The 24205-nt window shown below is 30.2% G+C and overlaps 2 protein-coding genes across 2 annotated transcripts; one reads left to right on the top strand and one right to left on the bottom strand.

The window, feature by feature from the left end:
* The first annotated feature begins 360 nt into the window (after positions 1-360).
* Positions 361-7683, top strand: LOC106682223 (uncharacterized). Its single transcript, XM_014422959.2, has 4 exons — positions 361-707; positions 5669-5892; positions 6987-7084; positions 7186-7683. Exons 1-4 carry the CDS (start codon positions 389-391, stop codon positions 7205-7207), a joined length of 663 nt encoding a protein of 220 aa, XP_014278445.1. The 5' UTR covers positions 361-388; the 3' UTR covers positions 7208-7683.
* Positions 7684-8825: 1142 nt separating this feature from the next.
* On the bottom strand, positions 8826-23859 carry Nup107 (nuclear pore complex protein Nup107). Its single transcript, XM_014422979.3, has 17 exons — positions 23641-23859; positions 23390-23554; positions 22933-23075; positions 22671-22847; positions 21556-21810; positions 21193-21365; positions 19655-19894; positions 19364-19489; positions 17506-17641; positions 17236-17432; positions 16074-16275; positions 12868-13005; positions 12608-12781; positions 10744-10869; positions 10523-10624; positions 9705-9882; positions 8826-9310 (listed from the first exon to the last, which is right to left on the bottom strand). Exons 1-17 carry the CDS (start codon positions 23774-23776, stop codon positions 9045-9047), a joined length of 2934 nt encoding a protein of 977 aa, XP_014278465.1. The 5' UTR covers positions 23777-23859; the 3' UTR covers positions 8826-9044.
* Between the last annotated feature and the right edge of the window lie 346 nt (positions 23860-24205).

The raw sequence follows: 24205 nt of genomic DNA, 5'->3' as shown, positions 1-24205 counted from the left end.
CCTATGGATTGATTTTAGTATTGCATTTTCATTTTGCCCAGATATACTAGTTAAATTAATATTGCATTTTTTTTAATTTTATACAACTGGCTCTTAAGTTCAACCAGAGATGTACCTGCCTATGTAAGGGCAGATGGACATGATTCTACTGTTAATAGAGAAATTTTAGAACGAAGCTTATGGTTTAAATGCTAATATCACGCCTACTTGATCCAGGAAGTTCAAAGACCATTAAACACTAATAACAACAAAAGATAAAAACAATTATACGAAGAGACGCTACAGCGGGATGGTGGGGATACGCGGGTATATATGAGAGAGTAGGCCTCTGGGTTGGCACACTTGCAGGATGTCCGCTGTATTGCTGTTGGCAGGAGTGGTGCTTTCGATGGCCGTGGTGGAGGGCAAGCTCTGTGGCGAAGGGTCGGAACTCCTACCCTGCCTTGAGCTGGGTCTGGTCCGTAGGGCCAAGGAGTTGCTGGACAAGGATACCATACAGCTCGGAGGCGGTCTGGAGCTGAAGAGGCGTGAGGGGGCAAGTTCTGAAGGAGATGTGCCGCCTCTCAACGGGTCCGAGGAACGCCAAGTGGAAGACTACGCTGTCCAGGAAGTTGGCCACTTCTTGGAGCAGCGATCTGTCGTCTGGAACCTCGCGGAGGCCGTGGACTCTGTAGCTCAGTTCTTGCCCTCCGATGGCACCGAGGAAGGTAAGTTACTCTCAATCCTAAACTAAATTCTTAAAATCCTCTGACGATATTCACTTTGAGTATAAATTAGTATCTGCTCAAGTAGGGCTGCTCGAGTTTATATTTATATTTCTGCTCAACTTTGTACATAATATACAAAAAGACAACAAAATAATCAGCAAACGAAATTAGATTAATTTTCAAGAAAACGGTTAAAAAACAATAAACTGACATATACAGTAAATTAATTTAGGCTAAAAAGTTGCCCTAGCTTAAATACGTATTTCAATTTTTACAACTTTTCTATTTTGAGCTGTTCTCACACAAACCTTTGTGCATGATATGGTTATTATACCTCAAAATGTGTATTTCTGAGTAACTTTAATTAGTAAAAAAAAGATGTTATTGTTCATAAAAAAGATAAAAACAAAACCCTACTACACAAGCTCTGTTAAATACAAAACTACATTTCAAATAGGGGCTTAGGAAAAAAAATTCTGACGAATACTCGAATTCAAAATTTTGCACGATCCCAACTCTTTTTGCTTACATAATTTATTTATGTAGGTAAGTGAAAGAAAAAAATTGCTAATTCGCTTATATTGTTATAATAGCGCGAAATTCAAAATTAATCCATAAAAATAGCAAATTCCTGGAATTGAACAAAATATAGTTTTATTTCTCAAATGTATAATGAAATTCTATTCGATATTTATTTATAAATTTAATCAATCTAGCTTTGATTTTCACCAAAAGGAGAGAATTTTTCCATGTATCTAATCCTCTTGAACACTAGCTTCAATAAAAAATTCGGATACTCAAGTTAACTTTAAAAATCGTTAACATTTAATTTCTAATGCTTATGCCATTTTATTTTATATTAAAAGTTCCTAGTGGCATATATTAAATTAGGAAATTGATTGAGAATCGAAGTTAAATATGATGTGATACATAAATTTATAGAAATTTTATTTATATTTTTTTAATTGATAATGAAGATGAAATGTGGCGAAGTAAACTTTTATGATATATAACAATGGACCCAACAAATACCTACAATTACTTGATAAGTAGAAGACAATTAAAAAAAATAAAAATATTAATAGTTTGTAATAGACTATTTAGTCTGAAATTTCACGAATAAATAAAATAAATTATAAAATAAAAAGAAGTAAGAAGGAGTATATTTTTAAAAAGGCTATAAAAAATAAATAAATGAAAATATCAGCTCCAGGAGTAGAATAAAATAATTTTATTTCTGAAATGTTCCAATGCAGTTCTATTCTATGTTTGTTTATAAATTTTATCAATCTAGCTTTGATTTTCTCCTTAAAGAGAGATTTTTTCCATCGATCTAATCCTCTTAAATCTGTGAATAAGATACTGTAAAATTCGAATATTCAAGTTATTTTAGAAATCAGTTACACTTAATTTTTGATGCTTAGCAGCTTTTCTGGAAAAATAAAAAAAATGTGAAAAATCGATTCTATAAAGTGCCCTCACCAAGCAGACATTTTCATCTTAAAAGTTGCTGTCACATCCTTGGCATATACCCACCTTAATAAGTAATTTCAGTTTTACAGGACTTTTCGTTTTTGAGCTAGATTTTTCAAGCACAGGCCACTTTGTAAAATATTAATAGTCGATTATAGTCAGAAACTTCTCGAATAAATAGTATAGAAGTGAAGTAGTATTTTATAAAACAAGCTCCCAATAAATATATAATTTAGATCGAATTTAATTCTATCAACTAATATCGCTTACACATGCGAAAAACTCATTTTCTTGGTACACCTTTATTTCGCCACGACTCCTCCAGCATATTTTACTAATAAACGACAAATAATTAATCTTAAAGGTTATTACGCACGCAATAGAAATGTACAGAAAAAAACAATAATTTCCAGAAAAATAAATTTTCTAAAAAATAAAGTAAGGGGATGACAATAAACGAAATGTTAAATATAGTGACAAAGGTATACTGGCCTATGCACATGGCAGCCTTTATTTATTTAATTTCATTTATTGTTTCATGATATAAATGCAACAATTTCAGAGTTGCACTAAGGAAATTCGGTGAGTTTTTTAATGGAATCACATGATTGTCAGAGCCTTGAATTACGTTTAGATTATTATATTACCTTATTATATTATTATATTACAGATAATATATTATAGATTATTATATTACCTTCAGTAAGGGTACGTATAAAATGTTCTTTTTAATCTACATTAAAATTTACCGAGTAGCGGAGAAGACAAAAGTTATAGGAACCAGAGAATTTAGGTGTATTTGAATTGAAGAGTGATACGTAATGTATTAATCATGTTTGTTTGATTTAACAATCATCATGCTTCATATCTTTGTCTATTGTGCGATTTGAAATAAGCCACTATGAATTAACAATTTTATAAATATTTTAGCTAAGTTTAATTGTAATTTAATTTGATATTAGACATCGGAAAATTAATAAATAACATAAAAATCAACGTAAAAGTAACATTATCACATAATGTTTTTTATGGAGACTAAAAAATGAGGTGATTTAAAATTTGTTTTAAGAAATAATAGATTTTGCCCAAATATGAACGAAAAACATAATTTATATATTTTTTAACGGTAACATAAATTTTTCTGAAAATAAATCTTTTGTAAAATATTAATTTGTGTGTTATATAATTAAAATCGTTCCTTCCTTGGCATAATCCAATAATTGAATAAAAAAAAAATCGTCCTTAGTCACAGGTCACCCCACGATGATCCTCGAAAATCATCATATTGTCCATCAATTTTTAAATTTGTCTCCCTAGAACAATGCGATTTTTTTTAAAGGTATAAAATCTTATTGATTGTTTATTTATTTTTTTCGGAGAACCTAGGTTTCACAGATTAATTTGGTTCTTAAAGTTAACTCGTAGAGATACTAATATACATATATATTAAGTTTCTTATTAAATTTTAATTTTTACGTAGTATGTATGTTAAATTTGTATAAGAGTTTTTCTTTTATATATTCCGGATTAACCGGCTCTCCCGCTTTATCGGGAATTTATCGGCCTCGAAAGGACGGATAGGCGGAATTCAACTATGTTGAAAATCGAATGGAAAATTTATATTCCTTAAAATTGATATCTCATCCATAGTCTACAGAACAGGAAACTGGAAAGTTTACAAATTGTTATTATCTACAATCTATTGCTGGCCTATTCTTTTTTTAAGTTATGCCATTTAATTTATTATTATTAATAACAAGGAAACAATTACACTTATATAATTTCATAATGACACCCTTTTAGGTGGGTATGTGAAAATTGGATTTTTTTAGTAACACTATTTTTTTTTTATTTCTTAATACCGAAGACAGGAAAGCTTAAGGTATCATAGCTTAGTTTCATTTTTGTGTTAGTTTTATTAACGGACATACAATATTTTAGCTCCTTATTAACGGACATACAATATTTTAGTTCCTTATTAACGGAGTCTGTATAACGGATACAATAATTTTATCGGTGGGTTTCAATTTTATAGAGGTTTCACTGTACTTCAATATTTACTACTATAATACTCTATAAATTAGAAAGGCTTACAGTGCTAAGTTCAGTTATGACCTATAAAACGGATTCCATGACTTTCCAAACGCGTTTTTTTTTTTTTTTTTATCAGCAAATAAACATAACAATAATATTTATTAGCTCCAGGAAAAACGAGGCCTTAAAGCGTTGCATATTCAAAGAAGGAATTAGAAACCCGGAGGATCCATATTGGAAGGGATACGTGCCAGTAAAAGAGAACTTTAAATGGGCAGCCTCCATTCCTGGTTTAGAAACCGCCATTAGGGTAGAAGTGTGCCGTCACAACGGAGAGATTTCATTAACTTACAAATAGCCCGATTTTGAAGTCACCTACGTGTTGGAACTTCGGGAAAGGGGCGATAGGGGGCAGTAAAAGCGCACGAGATAAGGAAGAAGGCACTTAGGGAGTCCCTATCGGAAGTGTGTATGTTGTCTTCCGTTCGGAGAACAAAGCAGTGGAAAGTGGAACACTGTTTTTAGCGGAGGTGTTCGCAACTATTTTGGAAATTCAATTCAGTATTATAATAGCAACTGAAATTTATAATGCAGAAAGCAGGTAGGTCCATCCTAATCTGGGGACAACACTTTAAGATACGGGTGCCTTCCAAATTAGAAATGGGGCCATTAAAATTACTTTATGAACAACTTTTATGGTATAAAAAACATGCTAGTCAAAGTTATAATTATTTTTATATTATATTAAATTATAGTTATAATATTTCAAAAAGTACAGTTCAGTTTTACAGGACTTTTTGTTTTTGAACTAGATTTGTCAAACATGGGCCACTTTGTTATATAGAATCAGATCTTAAAACGTTTATTTACAAGAGATACTTTTCTTGATGGATTAGCCAAGTCATGAATTACTTCTTAAAACTCTATTTCAGTGCATAAGTGATGGACTGCTGTTTCTTGAAGCAATCGTACTTTTCAGTTCGTTTAATTTATCAGCCCTTGAGGTAAAGAAGCCACTAGTCTAGGCAACTACTCAAGGAATCATTGTATTCTTCATAAAGATTGCCACAGTTCTAAAAGCTCACACCGCGATTGTGAAATTCAAAAGTTAAACAAACTTGTATCAGGCTGATTTCTTGGTTGAAAAAATGACCAATATTAGTCATTGCTCGGTTTACTAATAGTGCTGTTAGGACTTAGTTCTTAAGGGGCCCCCAATGTAGCCAAATTGGCATTGTGATGGAATGTCTCAAACAAACCTTAAGTAACGTAAAAAAAATTTAAATAGAATTTCGTTCCATTGTTGCGATTTCTGAATATTGTTCTTTCTTTGGAAATTATCCACGTATAAACCGTGCTAAAAAATAATTACGTCGCAGTGGTTATGGTACAGTATCATTCATAATGTATTATTGAAAATAGATACTTTCAAAGTAGACGTTTTTCCAACACAGGCCGAGGCAAGAGGAAGAAGCTCCTCAGAGCTCTCCTTCCGATCCTGGTGGCAGTGAAGATGAAGGTGGCTGGTTTCCTCATCCTTGCTTACATCGTCATAGCCCTCATCGCCAAGAAGGCATTGCTATCCTCCCTCATATCTTTGGCTGTGTCCGCCTTCATCGGAATCAAGAAGTTGATGAGCGGAGGTGGGGGTCACCACCATGTACCCAGTCATCATGAGGTATGTTCAAATATCAACAATAAGCAATACAAATGATATTAATTGGTATTTATTCGTCCAGTATGAATATATATTAAAAAACTTTCAACCAACTTAATTATGATTTGATAATTTATAATTTATGTGCTAAAATAATTCTAGTCCAAGATGTTTTACAAAAAAAGGTTTATTATTTTCTGATGTTGAAGAATGTAACCAGGGGTGTTAATTTTTGTTTATACCTTTCGTTTTCTGTAAGCCCCATGGGTGTGTGGGTTTTGAAATCTGTGGGTAATGAAAACGGGTGGAATTGATCTCTTTTACTACAATTGTAATGTATTTCAAGAGGGGACTGAGGCAATGGATTTAAAAAGGAAAACAGGATTGTCTTCTGTTTGATGAAGGAGCTTATCAGTTATCTTGATTTCATTATAATTAGTTAATTATTAGTTGTCCTCAGTCGAGTCTGAGGCTATTTATGTGTTAGCCACCTTTATGGGTGTTAAAGTCAGGAATAGTAGGTGAGCATTATGTTGGGAGCTATGAAAAAATTTTATATGCCCGCTTGAGATGAATTCTGTCACTGCCATATTAATGTCGCCAGTTTTTGCTCTTTGTAATGAAGTATGTTTTACAATACTACTCCGAAACTGTTAGAGTTTTCCCCGCTGTTAAGGATACTATGTTAGACAGTGAAGGTGCTCTGTAGTTAAGAGCTAGTGACAAAAGTGTCATTTTTGTCCAGTTTCAATAAAAATTATAACATTTTATACAAAATTTATTTAAGGTGAAGGTGAATTTGTTAAGTTTAAAGGCAAAATTATTTCAGCAATTTTAATTTATTGGCTATATGTACTACATTTTGACCATCCATTACATGCCAACTTCAGGTAAAAAAAGTGACTTTGGAATCCATGAGTCTATACTAGAAGGATGTAGTATAATGTAGAAAATATTGTTAATAAATTAAAATTGGTGAAATAATCTAGTCTTTCAATTCAATAACATTAAATCTTTAAATTCACCTAATATTCAATAACATTAAATCTTTAAATTCACCTAATATTCAATAACATTAAATCTTTAAATTCACCTAATATTCAATCATTTCTAAGGTCTATGAACCAGTCCATGGCTGGTCAGGCTGGGACGACAGCCAAGGAGCTTATTCCAGCAATGTTATAGCATACCAGGGCCATAAACCGATTGCAAGGTAACATTTAAAATTAACTATTTTACAATTTAACCTGAAATAAAATTTAGTTTTACAGACTATTTAGAATAATGAATAAATATAGTTCATTCTGATTACAGGTATGGAGACAAGAATCTGTAAATCGAAGAAAACTGCAATGGGATCATAGAGGTCATAGAATCCAATCTGTAAAACTATCGCCAACATAAATCAAAATATTAAAACTAGTCTTAATTTAATATCAAAATGTCATTTTATGTTTTCAACGCTTTAAAAAATTCTGTATATTTGTTATCGATATAACTCAGGGGGAACTCGAGGTTTTTTAAATTGTTTCACAAAATTATGTGTGAATTAATTTAGCGGAGTACACTGTACATAAAAATATTTATTTATTTATTAGTAATTTATTTATTTCTTATATAAGTGATTGAGAAAAATGGTTTGGTGTGGAGTGAAGTATGGAACATTATTAGATAATTTATATGAAATTTCAATATTAAAAACAATACAATAATATGTAATTATGTAATAATTTTACTTATATATATAAGAACAAAATGTTGTTTGCCACACTATTCATTGTTAATTTTTTTTTTTAAATAGCAGAAGCATGGAACCTCTTATGAATGTTGAATATTTATTTATTTAATTTATGATTATTGATATGTTAAAAGAAAAAAAAATCTGTGTGATCCGAATAAAGTCATTATTTATTATTATATGAACATTAACAATGTAGCTTCTTAAGAAACCCAAAATTTATCACCATTCAAGTAATAAAAATTAAAAGACAATTTCTATCACATTGAAACTATAAATAGGATTGTAACACATAAATAATTCACTCTTCCTGTTCTTATAGCAGTATATAAGGAGTTAAACAGAATAAAAAGCTAAATAATAGAGTGAATATAAAAATTTAAATCCTCAATGTATCAATGAACAAGCCTATCACATCTACGCAAATATGTTTCTGGAGGTTCTCCAACCCCACTCTAAACCTAAAAAAAATAAGGGGTACATAATTATCCTGATAAATAAACTTAACAATCAAAGTCATTATATTATATTCTTGGCTTTGGCTACATATTACACTGGGTGTTTCAGGGTTAAATGTCCTACCTGAAAATATGAATTAAGGTTCTCAAAACAAGAAAAAAAATTCTCTATGAAGGAATGTCCACTAACACTTTGTTTAGGAGATTTTCATTGTGAATAATTTAGGTTATTATAAATAAATTAATATATATTCCAACTACATTATACATGAAATGTAAACTTCACATTAAATGTTGTTCAAAGTGATAACCTTGAGCATTAAGATAGGTTTGGCATCTTTTTTCCACATTAAACAAAAGGTCTATGCAAATCTGGTCAATAATTTTAATTGTTTAAGAAGAAGTATAATTAGAACTTACAAAACAATAACACATATCCAGTGCCATTCGACAAGAAGAAAGATGTCGAATCTGCCTTAATGCAATGGTACTTAGAACAAAATTTCATATGATTGCTAATGATTACATATCAGTAATAAATTGGTTGAAACACATATTAGTTTATTTCTCATATTACTTAACCTAAATAAATCGTAATAAAAATCTTTAGATATGAATATCTCTTGAACAAAGCGTTAACCGATATACCTTCATAGGGAATTTTTTTTCCTGGTTTGAGATCTTTAATTCATATTTTCAGTCAGACACTTAACCCTGAAACACCCTGTACAACAGATCTTTATAAGAAAAAAAAAGACTCAATAATTATAAAATATATTTAATATTTTATACAATCTAAACAAAAAAATTGTATAAATAATTGAAGTAAAAAAACTTAATAACTGACAAAAGTGTAAAATATAATACAATTAAAACAGAATTTTGGAACAACTTTTCCACTAACATCGATGTATCTATTTTACAGATGTTGAAAATTCTGTTTATATCAAATATCAGTGTTGACAAAGCATCGGATATTAATAATGATCCATCCTTTTAAAGTCTTGAACTTTTATGTTGGTGTAAGTAACCTTTCTCCCTGACTGGTAATTTACAGGTTCAAACTTCATCATGGATTTTGCGGTACTTTCTCTAACATCTTCTTCACAGTCTACGAATACATCATCATCATCTTCTACCTCGCATTCTATGAAGCCAAACTCATCTTCAGTTTGTGAAGCTTCTAATTTGTTGTCATCTTCATCTTCTTTTCCTGGCATTTCGATCATCTCTCCATCTTCTTCTAAACAGGTGAAGAAATTTTAATTAATTTATAAAAATAAAATGATTTTAGTTTTCTTTTCATATTTTGGTGTCATAGTACTCATGGGCTTGAAATATGGGACAATTAGGTCAATCTATACAAGTTTACTAATTGGTATTCACCATCGACAGTTTAGCAACTAAAAGCCATTATTAAGACTGAAATTACAACCTCTTTCATATGACTGTGCCAATCGATTATTGTAAGCAATCAACTAAAATATAAATAAGCAATAAAAGAAATAAAATGAGGAGATACTTCAAAATTTGTAATCATTTAACACCATAATTTGTGTATAAAAAAAGGCAAACAATTAAACAGCAAGTTATTTTCTTAGAAGGTTACTCATAATGACAATTAAAAGCATGTATACCTGCTACTGCAGCTGATGGGACGTTCTTGAGTAGTACGTCGAGGGGAACTGGAGGTGGTTTCTTCCTGGGGGCAAGCATGCATTGGTGACCAAATGGGTTTCCGCTTCTTAACATCAGTGTTTCTGTTGTATCCTCGATTACCTTCACCAAATCTAAAGCGACTTGGGTTTTGAATACCTAAACAATGGGAAAAGAGGATGTAAATGAAAATTATGATAGTTATAGCTTACAAACACAACAAGTGGAAGTGGGATATAACTTGAACACATAATTTAAATTTTATTTTTACTTTCACATACAAGTGTGCAGTTCCATCACTTCTTAATGCTTGATTGTCACCATAGATTTTAAATTAAATCATTACTTTTATTATTTCACTTGACCAGCCTTTTGAGTATTTCAATTGACAGAATGGATAAATCCATAAAATCATTCTTAGTTTTTTCAATATAATTTTATAACAATTTAGCATTACATAAATGGTTAAGAGCAGAATATACATTTCAATAAACTGTTGTATTTTTGCCATACTTTTACAAAAGAAAAATGTTAAAATTTGGCATCGAAGAATATTATTAAATGTATCGCAATGCAAATTTGTCAACTGAAAAGCTCATTTAGAAAATTAGCATGGGAAAGTATTGCCACAGAGAATAATATACAAATATCAGTTTTGAAATAGTAAGGATTAATTTCAACTTGAAACAGTATGGTAAGTAAAAGTTGTGCGATGCCATGCAGCCCAATTTAATTTCAAGGAAAAAATTATCAAATATATGTAGCCAATTTTTTCAATATAAATAAGAAGTATTTTTACCTTATCAAGGTTAAACTCGTCTCTGCCAATGAGCGCAAAGATTTTGGCACATTCTTCAAACTGTTCCATGCTGAACAGGACTTTATGAAGAAGTAAGAAAACCTAAAAAAATTATTTTAAGTAATTAATAAAACTTGATTTATGACTAATTTTTAAATAAATCAACGCAAATATATTAGTAATAAAAGAGTAAAAACTATTGAATATAAAAGACAATATACCTGTGGCAGGCAGTGATCACGCAGCATCAACAGCTGATCAGATCTTGAAGAATCTTCATTATAACTATCCACTAACCACCCATTTGGAGGGAACACCAAAATGTTCTGCAGTTGGGTCTGAACATTCTGAAGGCATAGATAGATGTGTTAATGTGGTATATATCATTTTATGGATAAAAATATAAAATTAACATTATTCTGGTATTTTTGCCTTTTAAAAATACTTTGTATGTCATTCATGATAAAAAAAAAAAATCAAAATATGAACATGGAATAAATACAAATACAGATGAATCCTTTTACACACAGGATGCTTCAGAGTAAAGTGTCCTAATTGCAAATATCAATTAAGGATCTTAAAACAAGAAAGAAATCTCCTTAAATAGGTTAATGGTTTGTTAAGAAGATATTCATGTTATGCATTATTTGGAATGAATTAATTAGTCCAACTTATTTATTAATGAAAAATAATCATTAAAAATCATATTAAATGTTGTTCAAAGGGATTACTTGAGCAATAAGACAGATTGGTATTTTTCTTCCAAACAGTGTTAACCGAATGTCCCTGGACATGTGTTATTATTATTTCAATTATCTTTCTTTGTAAAGAATTAAGGTCATTGGCCAAGCTTGCAGACTTTGTATAATGCACCCTAAACGAAAAAAAAAATTCAGTGGTGTCAGATCTGGAGTGTGTTAACAATACACATACAGTCCCGTTCGACCACTGCTATTGTGGAGGAAAGATGTCGAGCCAGTCTTAATGCTCATAGTACTTTCTAGGAACATTTAATATGAAAGTTCATCAATAAATTAGTTGGAACACATTGATTTGTTTATTATAACTTACATAAATTAAAACAATGAAAATCTTGAGCCATGAATATCTTCTAAATAAAACATTTACAGACATCCCTTCATAAAATTATTTTTCTTGTTTAGACGATCCAATTTCATATTTTCAGTTTGGGCGATATTGAAAATATTTGTATGTTGAATAAAATTTCTAAAAATAAAAAAAGAATAATGTCACAAAATTGACATAGGTAGTCTTAAAATAGGAAAATTGCAAGAACTTTGTTGGATGGCCAAGGAATTTAAATAATTTCAACTTTGTTTTATCAAATTTTTCTACTGACAGCCCTTTTTCTGGTACCAATTCAAGACAACATTCTGTTTTACAATTTTGACTCACATTGGCTTCAAATAGGAAACAAAAAATCATTTGAATGGCCAATACATTAGGGTTGAAACATCACAAAAATGTTAAAAATAATGGATAACTGTTATAAAAATATTTATTATATAGTTTTATAGTAACAAATCTTGAGTATAATGTGGTCCAAATTATTTTTCCTTAATCAGTTATATATATAAAATATTAATGTAAATTATAAACCTTATATCTTATCCAAGATATAGGATTATAGACCACATGTGCGGTCTGCCAATTGGAGTGGCTGGCTGTGGAAGGGTTCAACACCACATTTTTGTTAAGATTTATTGATAGAACTATTTTATTTATTATCTTTCCTGATGTACAATGAAAGTGACTTAAATTTCACTTCTAACCTAATTTTCAAACATTTTATGTGGGGAACACCACTTTTCCTTAAGTCGGTGCCACACATGGTTCAATTTTCAACTTAGTGATTTACAGATTTCTATGGGTAGCAAACCAATGATCTAGAAGATGGCATCCCACTAAAATAATTGGAATATCAAATGAAAATAAAAAGGGTCACAAATCTACTTTACAGCCTAATATAGAAAGAAAATTATTGTCAGAAACTGCCATTTCATTGAAATATAAATGTTACATTTCTAGATAAAATAACTAATTAAATAAGAAATATAATAATACCCGAGTTACATGCTCCATTCCAATGTTCCACCTCTCTAGTTCTTGTTTATATTTCTCATTCTTGTGTTCGTAAGCCATGAGTTCAGTAAAATCACCGTTAGTCGGTTTGGTTGGTTCAGTTGGTTTTGTATTGTGGAATTGATGGAACCAATGGTTAAACCCATCGTGAGCATCCTAAAATATAAAATGAAAATAAATGTAAATGAGATTGGATAGAGAAAAGAGAGCTAATGCCAAAAGTATAATAATATAGAACTTACAAGATAAGCTTTGTAACACAAGTATTCCTTCAGAGCTGCATTCACTTTGGGTGGAAATTTATCCCAATGCACTATGAAGTCATGATCAACTTCGATGTTGTACTGGGATACGATAAGACTCACTGAATCATCGGGAATCTGAAAATAAAGAGATTTTTTTGTTGATATTATATTATTATCATTTAAATATTAAAAATGAATAAATATAAATATTCTATTGTTATTATTATTTCATTAGTTGAAATATTACTCATATAAGCCTAATTGAATATTGCAGAATCATTTCGTTTTCTAAATAATAAAAAATAAGATAAGCAAACAACAGGGTTGAAAATGAGCAGAAGGATTTTATAGTTGCAGATAAGTAAATAGTTTTACATCTACAAAAGGAATAGAGAATAATAAATTAAAGCCATAAACCACCAAATGATCCTCATCAGTTAGGCGCAAATTTACTTTTAGAAATATTGAAAGGGTTTTTGTTTTATTGGACTATTTCTTCTTTGGGGAATAAAATAAAACTAAAACTCTTTGGGGATACAATATGTTTTATAAAAATATTAGAATAAAGTTTTCATATTAAAATTATTCTTCAAAATATAGGCTATTACTGTCAATTCAATGAATACATCTTTTTACCAGAAGTAGAACAAACGAATGAAGGTGGTGATATTAGCCCATAGATTTTGAGGTGAGCTCCTAATATTCTGAATAAATACCCTTGTTTTTGAAGAAATCCAGTCTTCACTTTTAAAACTCCATATACTCTTCTGAGTTACTCACAGTTAAGCTCAGTCTCAATAGCCCTGGCATCTGGAACCAGCTCAAAGTACAAAACACTTTCATCGTTTCGCCAAACACAAAGCATAATATTTTTTTCTTCTCAGCATTGAACTGCCTGAAACTGTTGCTGCATTACCATCTACCACATTTTCACTTTTTACAAAACAAATTATGTAGACTACTGCCATCACACTTATAAGGGTAGATTATGAATATGGAAACACCAATTTGAATGAAACTTTTTTTTGCGACATTATATCGTAAAATATTAGACACGAATCCGAGGGTTCTTGCCAATCTCCCTAGGTGCCAAGACAAAAAATATTTCATATAATTCTGGAATTTTTTACATTATATTCTGGCTATGCTCTGCATGTTTTTAATGGTTTTAATATACCAATTGACTTGATTTTTTTGTACAAAAAAAGAAAAAACATTGTCATTGTATTAACTGAGTTTAACTGAATAAAAAATTACAAAAAACCAAAAGAAACTTCCAGTAAAGTAGACAAAAAAAAATTTTCAATTAAGAAAAATTCAAAACTCACAATTTTATCCAAATCCATCATTACAACAAATGTTGGAAAGATGATTTTCTGCTCTTCCGACCCATAACAATATCTTTTAGATTTTATGCATTATATTATAAGGGAGATAAAGTAGAGTCATATAAAGAAAAACTTATCAAACTTTTTAGTTTTTGTCTTTGATTCTTATTTGTTCATGACTGGTTAGTACCATTTCATGGAATTTAGAAATGGTTATAAGCCATTCCTATGTTTTGGGTGATTTGATAGAGTCATATGGTTATAACAATTTTTATGGTTTTCAACAAAAATACAACAGGTCCGAAGCCTTCTCTTGTTAGTCTCTTTTTCCAGTAATAGTAAGTACAATTTTTTTCCCCACCATTTTTGGTGAAATTTATAAATCAGAATGAAAGGCAAAGACAGTTAGATAAAGGATTAGGTAAATAAAGGATTTAAATCTGTAACGCTACAACCCATGAAAGGTCAGGAGTTCAGTACTTTGTAAAGAAGAACTGTTACTAGACCAACGGTTCTGCAAGGAGGTGATTTGGTCAGAATCGCACGCACATACAAGAAAGACTTGAATTTGGTATTCCGTAGTTCACCCCAAGTTCCCTTATTCTGTGTTGTATTACTCACACATAACCATAGAATGCAAAGCCTATAAATTAGCTTTTTCCGTCGGTCGTTGGTAATTTTATTATTCCTTACATAGATAACAACAAAGGTATCCGTGTAAGTGTTGAGAATGCCAAAGTTGTATTTCGACCTACTAAGCGAAACATATTTTGCAATCTGTGTTTATTTATAATTACTGGTATTAGTTGGGATTTCCCAGGAGTAGATGAAACAAATGATAAATTACGCACGATCTTGAGTACTCATACTTGATTACAAATAGACATAAATAGAGTTATACAATTACAGAATTAAAACTTATAGCTGTTGGAAAACGCTTTCAATAATTGTGTAGTCTCATTTATTTCTATATTATAAATGTTATATGTAAATAAAGGATTAGTAAAAAAAAAATATATAAGCATTGTTTAAAGAGTCAAAAAAATATTAGAATGGAAACTTTTATGTCAGCAATGAATGAATGCCTACATTTGATGAGAAAACAATTATCAGCGAGAATTAGAGAACAATAATAATATGTAAACATATTAGTTAACAAAACAAGATATTTTCTTGTGAATTATCTTATTTGAATAAATAATATATTTATTTAGGGCAGCTCATCTCATTTAAAGATAGAAAAGATAAAATAAATAGAAAGGTTAACATAGAATGGAAAAAATAATAGTGCATGATACGTGTTATTAAAAGTCAACTACCTCCAGGATTAAAGGTAAAGGTTTTGACAATATGCATATACTTTCATATGTATCTCAGATATTGTCTGCAACAGAAAACAATTTTTAAAAATTAATGAGGAAACGACTGCGATGTTCAAAAAGTATGGTAGGCATTAAAAGAAAAGTTCGTATCAGCAACAGAAAAGTACAATCTAGGATTGACATTAAAAGCATATAAACTGAAATAGCGCTGGACTGGTTATGTTGCCAGACTTGATACGAGAAGACAGTCCAAAATTGCTACAGAGTAGTTACCTATAGATGGAGAGGAAGACCAAAAGTAAATGAGTATTATAATAAATTATCATTCATAGTCAAGTGTTCAAACAAAGCATAGAAAATATTACATTTCATTCATTCATCATATCTGGAAAATTATTATTTTATTTTAAATGTAAAAAATTTAAGCTATGAAGTAGTGGTAATTTCTGTAAATTCTTTATGTTTATAAACGAGACTCTTAACTCCCAAAGGAGAAGCTTTTGTCCTGTAAAGAATGGAAATAAAACTGTTATCTTATATTGGCAAGAGATACCTTATTGTGAGCGAGGCGTGCAGCAGGTAATTTGCCTTCTGCTATGAATACCCTTACTAAAGCATTGCATTCCCATATCGCTTCCACCCTCTGCTCTCTGTAAAACACCATCCATTCCAGGGCTGAGATCTTCTTCATATCTTCTTCTGTTGTTTCCTGAACTAATGATTTGTTCTCTATATCTTCTTCCAACTGGCGGTTCCTAAAAAAAAAAAAAAAAAATAACAATCAGTCTGTTTATTGATTATTATAACAATAACAACCGATTCAACTATGCCAAGCTCAAACCAGCGGCCCTTTATTTTAATTGGAGAATGAATTAGTATTGCTAACCTTAAAATCAATATTTCCAAAACAGGTCCTTTGATTAGGTAATATGTCATGTTTTTGAAAAGCCCTTCATATTTGAAAAGCCCTCTCTAAAAAGGTTATTACTAACATTACTTCAATTCTTTCAGGCCTTAGAAAAAAAAATTTATCTTGGATCAAATAAAAATATTTTCAGTTTCAGTGCATAGTTATCTTTACTAGTAGCAACAGCCATATTAGGTATAAAGAAATTTTTCATGCTAAAAAATAGTTTTTTTAAATTTTGCAATTATAACCTTTCTTAGAGTGAGCCCTTCATTTCTAAATAAGTATTCAGTTTTCGATGATACCATAAAATTAGAGATAAATTTCAATTAAACTTTTGTCGCGTACATATGTTTTTTTCGAGATTCTTAAGGATTCATGCACATATACAGCTGTACAAAATTGAGTAAGAGGGTTGAAAATTAGTAAGTGAATTGAGTTGATTAGAGAAGTATCTTTTGTGGGTTCAACTTTAGTATCATCAAAGAAGTACTCAACCCCTAATCAGTTAATTTTTTGTATAAAATTAAAACAATTAAATGTCAATTTTTTTTTTTTTTTATACAAGATAAGAAAGCTCAATAGACAGAAGTACCAAGTCTTCAGATAGTTTGGGACTCAAACCAACTAAAACCACCTTGTTATGCAATAATCGAATTGGCCCAACAAGTTGTTCTTCTGTCATATAACAATTTTTTATGTTAAATGCCTATGATTATAAAACATAATGAAGACTTATATTTTCCGCTTACTAAAAGGGCAGAAAAATGTATATACTATATTAAGTAGCAATAACATTCAACATTACCTTATATTTTGAACAGTCCTTTCAGTAACTGCTCTTATATTGAGACCATATTTTTCAGCAGATTTGAGGACAATAGTTTTCTCTTCGGGATCATTTACCCTTTCCATATAATCTGAAAATAGTTCTATCTGCGTCTCTTCAGGCAAGAGGGAAGCATAATATGATATGAGGTCAGGATTTTGGGTAGCAACAAGAGCCTGTAAATGAGAAATGTTAATGTTAAAAAGCTTTAGTAAAAACATGATTTCATGTAAGTTGTCCAATGCATACCTTCATGTAGGCTGCGAGGATATTGTTCCCACATTCCAACGGCTCAGATTTTCCTAGCATTCTCAATACAAGAACAAGATGAGCTAGGAACCTCAAAAATTGAACTTGACATTGTCCCTCAGCCCATGTTGAACATCTACATAAAAACAGACCAAATATTCCTATTGAAGATGTAGGTAAATATATAAAATTAACTGAAGAAATTACATTTAATGTATAGGTGGGTTAAGTAAAATTAGCATTTTCCATATTGGCTGTTGAAAAAGTATTTTCATATACTTCAGAATAAAGTTAATACCTCTAAAAAACTGTAACACACTGAAAAGGAGCCATTCTTAGTTAGTTGTACTGGTTTTCAATAAAGTGATAATTTCTACATTATTTAACAGTAAGTAAAATGGTGAAAAAAAAAATATAATTAAACTTAGAAATTGAAAGAAAAGAAATTAAATTATATTTTTTTATAATGCAGTTTGTATTTAATTTGGCATTGATCTAACCCACTGATATCGCACCTAATCATCTCAAAGATGTAAGTAGTGTTTAGATTTGAACTATGTGGCCAATGAAAACATGGAAGAGATATTGTTTATATCAACCTCCAAGAGACTAGGCATATTTAGTCACAATAGCCTGTTGTCATTAAAAGCAATGGCTACAAAAATCATGTAAACGTGAAGTAGGAATTTTTTTAAATGAATTATTGACACCAAATACTAATAAACTACTTTATTTGGATGATGAGGTTGAACATTATTTTTTGTAAAACAATAAACATATAAGGTAATTCTAAAGATCCACATCAGGTTCATACACTGCATCAAATTAATCTGTTTTTGAGATTAAAAATTACAATTAAAGATTGTTGATGATGGCTCATTATCCCTAGTGTAATGGACCATTATAACAAGGATACTGATTTTAGTTTTCTGACTTCACGTCTTTATGAAATCTTAAAATATAAATATTTTCTAAAATTAGTTTTAATCTTTTCCATTCCTTAATTCATCGACTGAAGAACGGAGAATGAATGTGGTTGTAAAAATATAACGTCTATAAATTTATAATCTTTCAGATTTAGAAGAGGTGTGCAATTATCAATTATTGAGCAGCGATCAAGCATAATTTTATAAAATAAACCTGTCTCATCAGCTTTATAGATATCCTCACTGCAGCCTTCTCAAGTCATAGGCCAAATCATGGATAACCAGTTAACAGATGTTGCTGGCCCACGATTCAAGGCGCATTTAATTAATATGGATGTTGTTAATAAATTGAAGAGAAAAAAGTATTGTCTATTGAGTATAGATTAGCAAGACTATTGAATTTTAACTGAAGACTCCAGATTTTCCAATCTTTCAGAGAAAAGTAGGCAAGAAGGGTATTATAAAGAATAATTGTTATGAATAAAAAATAGATCAAAATCTACTAGCTATCAAAAAAACTATACTTAAGTAATCAATTAAATTAATAAATTATACTGTCATTATTAAGTAATTAAAAAAAAACAACTTATATTTTGTGAAAAATAATACAACTCCTGTTATTATACAACATTAGTAAAATTTCATAATACTTTAATCCATAAATTAATATTATTGAAAAAATAAAACACATGAAATATTGAATTAGAAGGGACCAGCAATATTATTTTGCACCAGGCCTAAGCTAAGCTGATGGCATGGTGGGGAGAGGGGGAAGCGAGGTTTCTATTTCTACCAAAACATCAAACAATGATTCATATTTGGATTATCAGTGAAATTAACATCAGTCATGCTTGAGTATAATTTAAAAAAAAATCAAGTTTAAAGTTGTTCGCATTTTACTGTAAATGAAAACAAAGTATTAAACAAGTTACCTGTTCAATAATTCTTCAACTTTGTTTAATATTATCAACTCTTGAACAGCTCTGTCAGGCCGATTTCCTTCAGCTCTCCCTTTGTCGTGAGCTTTTACATGTGAAAAAATAGCTTCTAAGGTTTTTCTAAAAGCAAAGAAATAAAAGCATATGAACTAAAATTTGAACTCTCTTTCAGTTATCTTTTGTTAATTTTTTTTTTAAAACCAGAATTAGCCTCTTTTTTTTAACATAAGGTTTAATGTTAAATGACTTAAAAACTGCATGAACTAAAAATTAATTGTAACTTACTGGTTATTCCAATATTCTTTGGGCATGTCAATATAATTCCGAAGCGAGTTGTCCCTGATTTCCTGCTCTACTTTAATATCGACATAAACTCTGCTTTCTGCCCAAAGCAAGTCCTCCCATGACCCGGCTTCAGCTAACAGCGAATCGAGATGACCACACAAAGCACCCATAACAACTCGCTCTTCTTGAGGTGTATAAGGGTCGGAACAAAGTTGCCAAGCACATAGTTTCCAAATATCCCTGCCATACATACTTCTTTATAATATAGTTCTAAATTTATTATATATATAAATTTTAAAAAAAATCATGATAAAAGGAACTATTTTCCAGAAAAAATCATATTTTTTTGATGCTTCAGATCTAATAAATTAATTGAAAAATGACATTTAAACAAAAGAGATTGAGATGAGTTTGGGAAGGGATTTTATTTCAATGGAAGGATTTGTATCCATTGTATACAAAATCAACAGAAAGGCATTAATGGGTAGCCTGAAAGCACTTGTTTCACAGTTAAAATTTAATACTTATTCATTAACACTTAAAATAAACATTCACATTAAAACAAATTTGTTACATGCAAATGACTTTGAAATAAGTAAATTATTTATCACATTAGGCAGCATTTTTCATCTTAGCACTAGAAATTAATTCAGATTATCACTCGGTCACTGCTCAGTGAAACATCAGCTATTTTATACAATTCTTTTGACTGAAAGGATTATACGCTATGGATGTTGGTGGTTTTAGAACAATTAAACAGAATTAGTTTAAAATAATCTTGAATGCCTATTGAATGATCAAGAGAAAAATGTTTAAATTAAAAAAAATTAATTAATTATTAGCTTAATAAATTTTTTAATCTATTAAAAATAATTAATTATGACTTATGTAGATTAAAAAACAAAAATAAAATCTAAAAATGTTTCATTGGGTCTTAAAGGACCATTACCACCACTTATACTTCCCAGCAGTATTTTAGGTTGCTATCCTACTTTCCCCCAAACATTTTAATAAGTTTTAAATTAACTTTAGAAGTCTTAAGACTTTATGTCTGAAATCTTTGCTGACGCTGAATTCAAAAATGTTGGTACATTGGGCAAATGACAATTCTTGACCTATTATCAACTACATTCTCAATTAATCATGTGAAAGGTCACTATTTTAAGAAAATTTTTTATTAATAAGAAATCTTATATAGGTGTTAGTAATGCTCATAAAAATCAAATCAAATAAGACAAATTTTAATATTACATAATTTACACAAACATTTCTGAATAGAAACTTAATTTTTATATTCTATGTATTTCGATGAAACATAATTACAAAGGTTCATCATTGAAAAAATAAATAATAGAAGTTATACTTTGAAACAACAATTAAAGTAACTAATAAAATAATTTTGGATGAAAAGTAAGCTTTTTCACTCTCTTCAGTGTATTATTAAAAGATACAGGACGTTATAAGTTCCAGAAAAAGGAGGTTTTCCGGGATTTACCTTAATCTTCCAATAATAGAGTTTAATAATTAATAATAAATACCTGTGAGGGTTGCCTTCAATAGGTAGTTTAGTGCCATCGATGGAATGTTCCGAATAGTTAGGATCATGATGGAGTCTCCAACCTTCCAGTGTTGCGGCTCTCCACTGCTGACCACAATGCAGGCAGTGTTCCTCTGCTTTTTCTAACCGTCCACAACGTATCTCAAGGAATACCTGCAGGCCAGCAATAATAATATGCATTTTAATCTAACTACATTACAATAATAAAAGAAACAACCTACGGAATACTTGTGGGCCAGCAATGATAATATGTATTTTAATCTAAATGCATTACAATAATAAAAGAAACAATGTTCTCACAGGAAGTAAAATGTTATGATTTATAATTTCAAAAATATGTTACATGCTGCAAAAGCCGCCTATCATCTTCATGATCGATATCATGAAGAGGCTTCTTCTGCCTTCGAGGAGCATCAGGGTCGAGACTGGACACTATCTCTCGACTTGGTCGAAACAACACTCTATCTCCGGACTGGAGACTGTGAAGGGTGTTTTCCCAAGCAACGGTTCTGTCAGTATAGTGGCCTACTTCTGATCTATTGAGAGTAGTCCACTCATCCCGAGCTATTCTCTCTAACCAATCGATGACTATTTGAACCTAAAATGAAATTCAATTGAATTCAAAGTAAAAAAAAACAAAAAACTTTAATGTATACATACAGATAAATTGATAGGGCTTATAAAAAAAATTAAGAAAATTTTTAAAAGGGATCATATGACTTATTTGATGAAAATGTAATACTTGAAAAGAAGTTTTATGAAATCATGAAAATAAAAAAAACTAATACATACACTGATGTTTTAATTGATTTTATATAGCAATAGATTTATTTAAACTTATTAAAAGAATTATTTCCTTCATAATTGGTTTTTACTTTGTAATGAATTAGTAGTTTTTGGTTTAATTTGTAGATCTAAATAAATGATTTTTAATCATAAAATACATATTCTTTTAACAGTTTTCATATAAAATTGTGGTACTTTTTAAAAATGAGAACTGGTTTTACAGAAGCTAATTAAAACCAGTAAGCCCTAAAACAAGTGTCTGACATTAGGAAGATAATAAATCAAGTAGAGCATAACTATGTCGAGTAGAGCATAACTAAAGCATTGATAACTATGTCTCTAAAGAATACACTAAGATTGAGAGTGTGATAATGTAAACAGTAACTGTCCCTAGCTATTTAATGGATTTCATATACTTCTGTACCAACTATTCCTCTTTTTGGACATACTGGAAGATTATTGATTGACCGTGTGTGAAGATGAAAGGAATATGGTCCGGGTGCGGTCAAGAAAAACAAGTTTTTCTTGACCGCACCCGGACCATATTCCTTTCATATTCCTCTTTTTCTATACTCAAGCTAATGAAACTAGTAATTAAAATCTTTTCTATAAAATTAAAATTTAACAACAATAATTTGATACAAAAAATAGCAAGTAATATAAATACAATACCTCTCTAACTGTACGATTAGTTTTATAATAATGTTCTTGCAATTCTTTTTCAGATCGTTCAATAGAGTAGTCAACTGTCATCGCTTCTTGAAGTTCATCATACTTTAGAGCACGATCTCTATAAAGAGCATGAATCAATCTCCATGTATTGCGCTCATTAACCAACCAACTTATATCCTATAAATGGAAAAATAAAATGACCTAGTGTTTCATAACACATTATCAAAAAATAGAACAAAATGAAGTACTAATGCAATTTTACCTGACCAGTGTACTGAGTTCTGAACAGTGTATCAATCGTATTAGTACATGTTTCAATAAAACTTGAAATGGCTTCAAAAACACTTTGCGTTGTGCCAAATGATTGAAACGTAGATTGGAATTGAGGCAGAAGATTATCAATACCTGTAAACATTTAAAATTGATAGATACATCACTGAATATTTTCAGACGATCATAATTGCACAATTAAGTGATGGATGATTGAATGAACTGTTAAAATCTGGTAAAGGACTTACTTTTAGTAATTAGGGCCTATTTGTTTGCAGCTATTAAAATAATTTTTAAAGGATGAAAATATTCAAGTACAAAAATAATTGATCAAGTGGGTCGTAATTTTGCAAAATGATACAGTTGCCTGTTAGGGCTTTAGGGCATAAAACATAATGGTCATCAACGTCTATAATAATGATATGGTAATGGTATCAAATAATTCTTACTAGCTTCTATATTGATCATGGATTTCTCGTTCACAACACCCGAAACATCACATAACTGTGATAATTCTCCCGGTTCCAATGTGATGGATAAATCTAATATATCTGACCGTCTCAGACGCCTTTTTTCAAGCCTGTCAGTGTCGAAACTAATTGATTCTTCATGATCTAAAATAATAAAAAAATTTAAACATTTTTATTGCCATACATAATTTGAAACATCAATTGTATGCATAATCTTGTAACATTTATACCTTCAAATCTCATAATATTTGGAGTTGTGTAAGGAGAGAACTTATGAGAAGTATTAAACTTAATGGGATGGGAAGGAGTTCTCAGGGCTTCGTCCAAAAGTCGGACAGATTTTTCTAAAGGATCCTCTTCAGCCATATTCAAAATATTAAACTAAATTTACAAAACAAAAATGTACACTAAACTTAAAAGAAGGGTATTATCAGGTTATAACCCGCCGAAAACACTAGCGCTGCGAGTGTCGTTTTTATATTTAATGATACAGTGTTGTCCTTTTGATTACTTAATTTCTTACCTAAAAGATGCAGAGGAAGTATGAGGTTTTGCTGTGTTTTAATTTTTGAAGTCTTACTTAATTTAATATTTTATCATACTAAATCGTGATCATCGGTCAAAAAGTTATTTTTAATAAATGTCGTTCTATCAATGTTCTTATCCCAAAGAAATCGGCTGTTGTCCTATCTTTTTAAAGACCTAAATTCACTTGCAATTTTCGGTTTCGCAGCTAATTTCGATTTACAAAATCTTCAAATAAAAAAGGATTAAAAAAGTTAAACTATTAACAGT

Source organism: Halyomorpha halys, unplaced genomic scaffold (genome assembly GCF_000696795.3).
Source record: "Halyomorpha halys isolate HHAL.00 unplaced genomic scaffold, Hhal_1.1 Scaffold397.1, whole genome shotgun sequence".
NCBI classification, from domain to species: domain Eukaryota; kingdom Metazoa; phylum Arthropoda; class Insecta; order Hemiptera; family Pentatomidae; genus Halyomorpha; species Halyomorpha halys.
The sequence above is the reverse complement of the archived record's forward strand: the minus strand, read 5'-3'. Positions and strand labels throughout refer to the sequence as shown.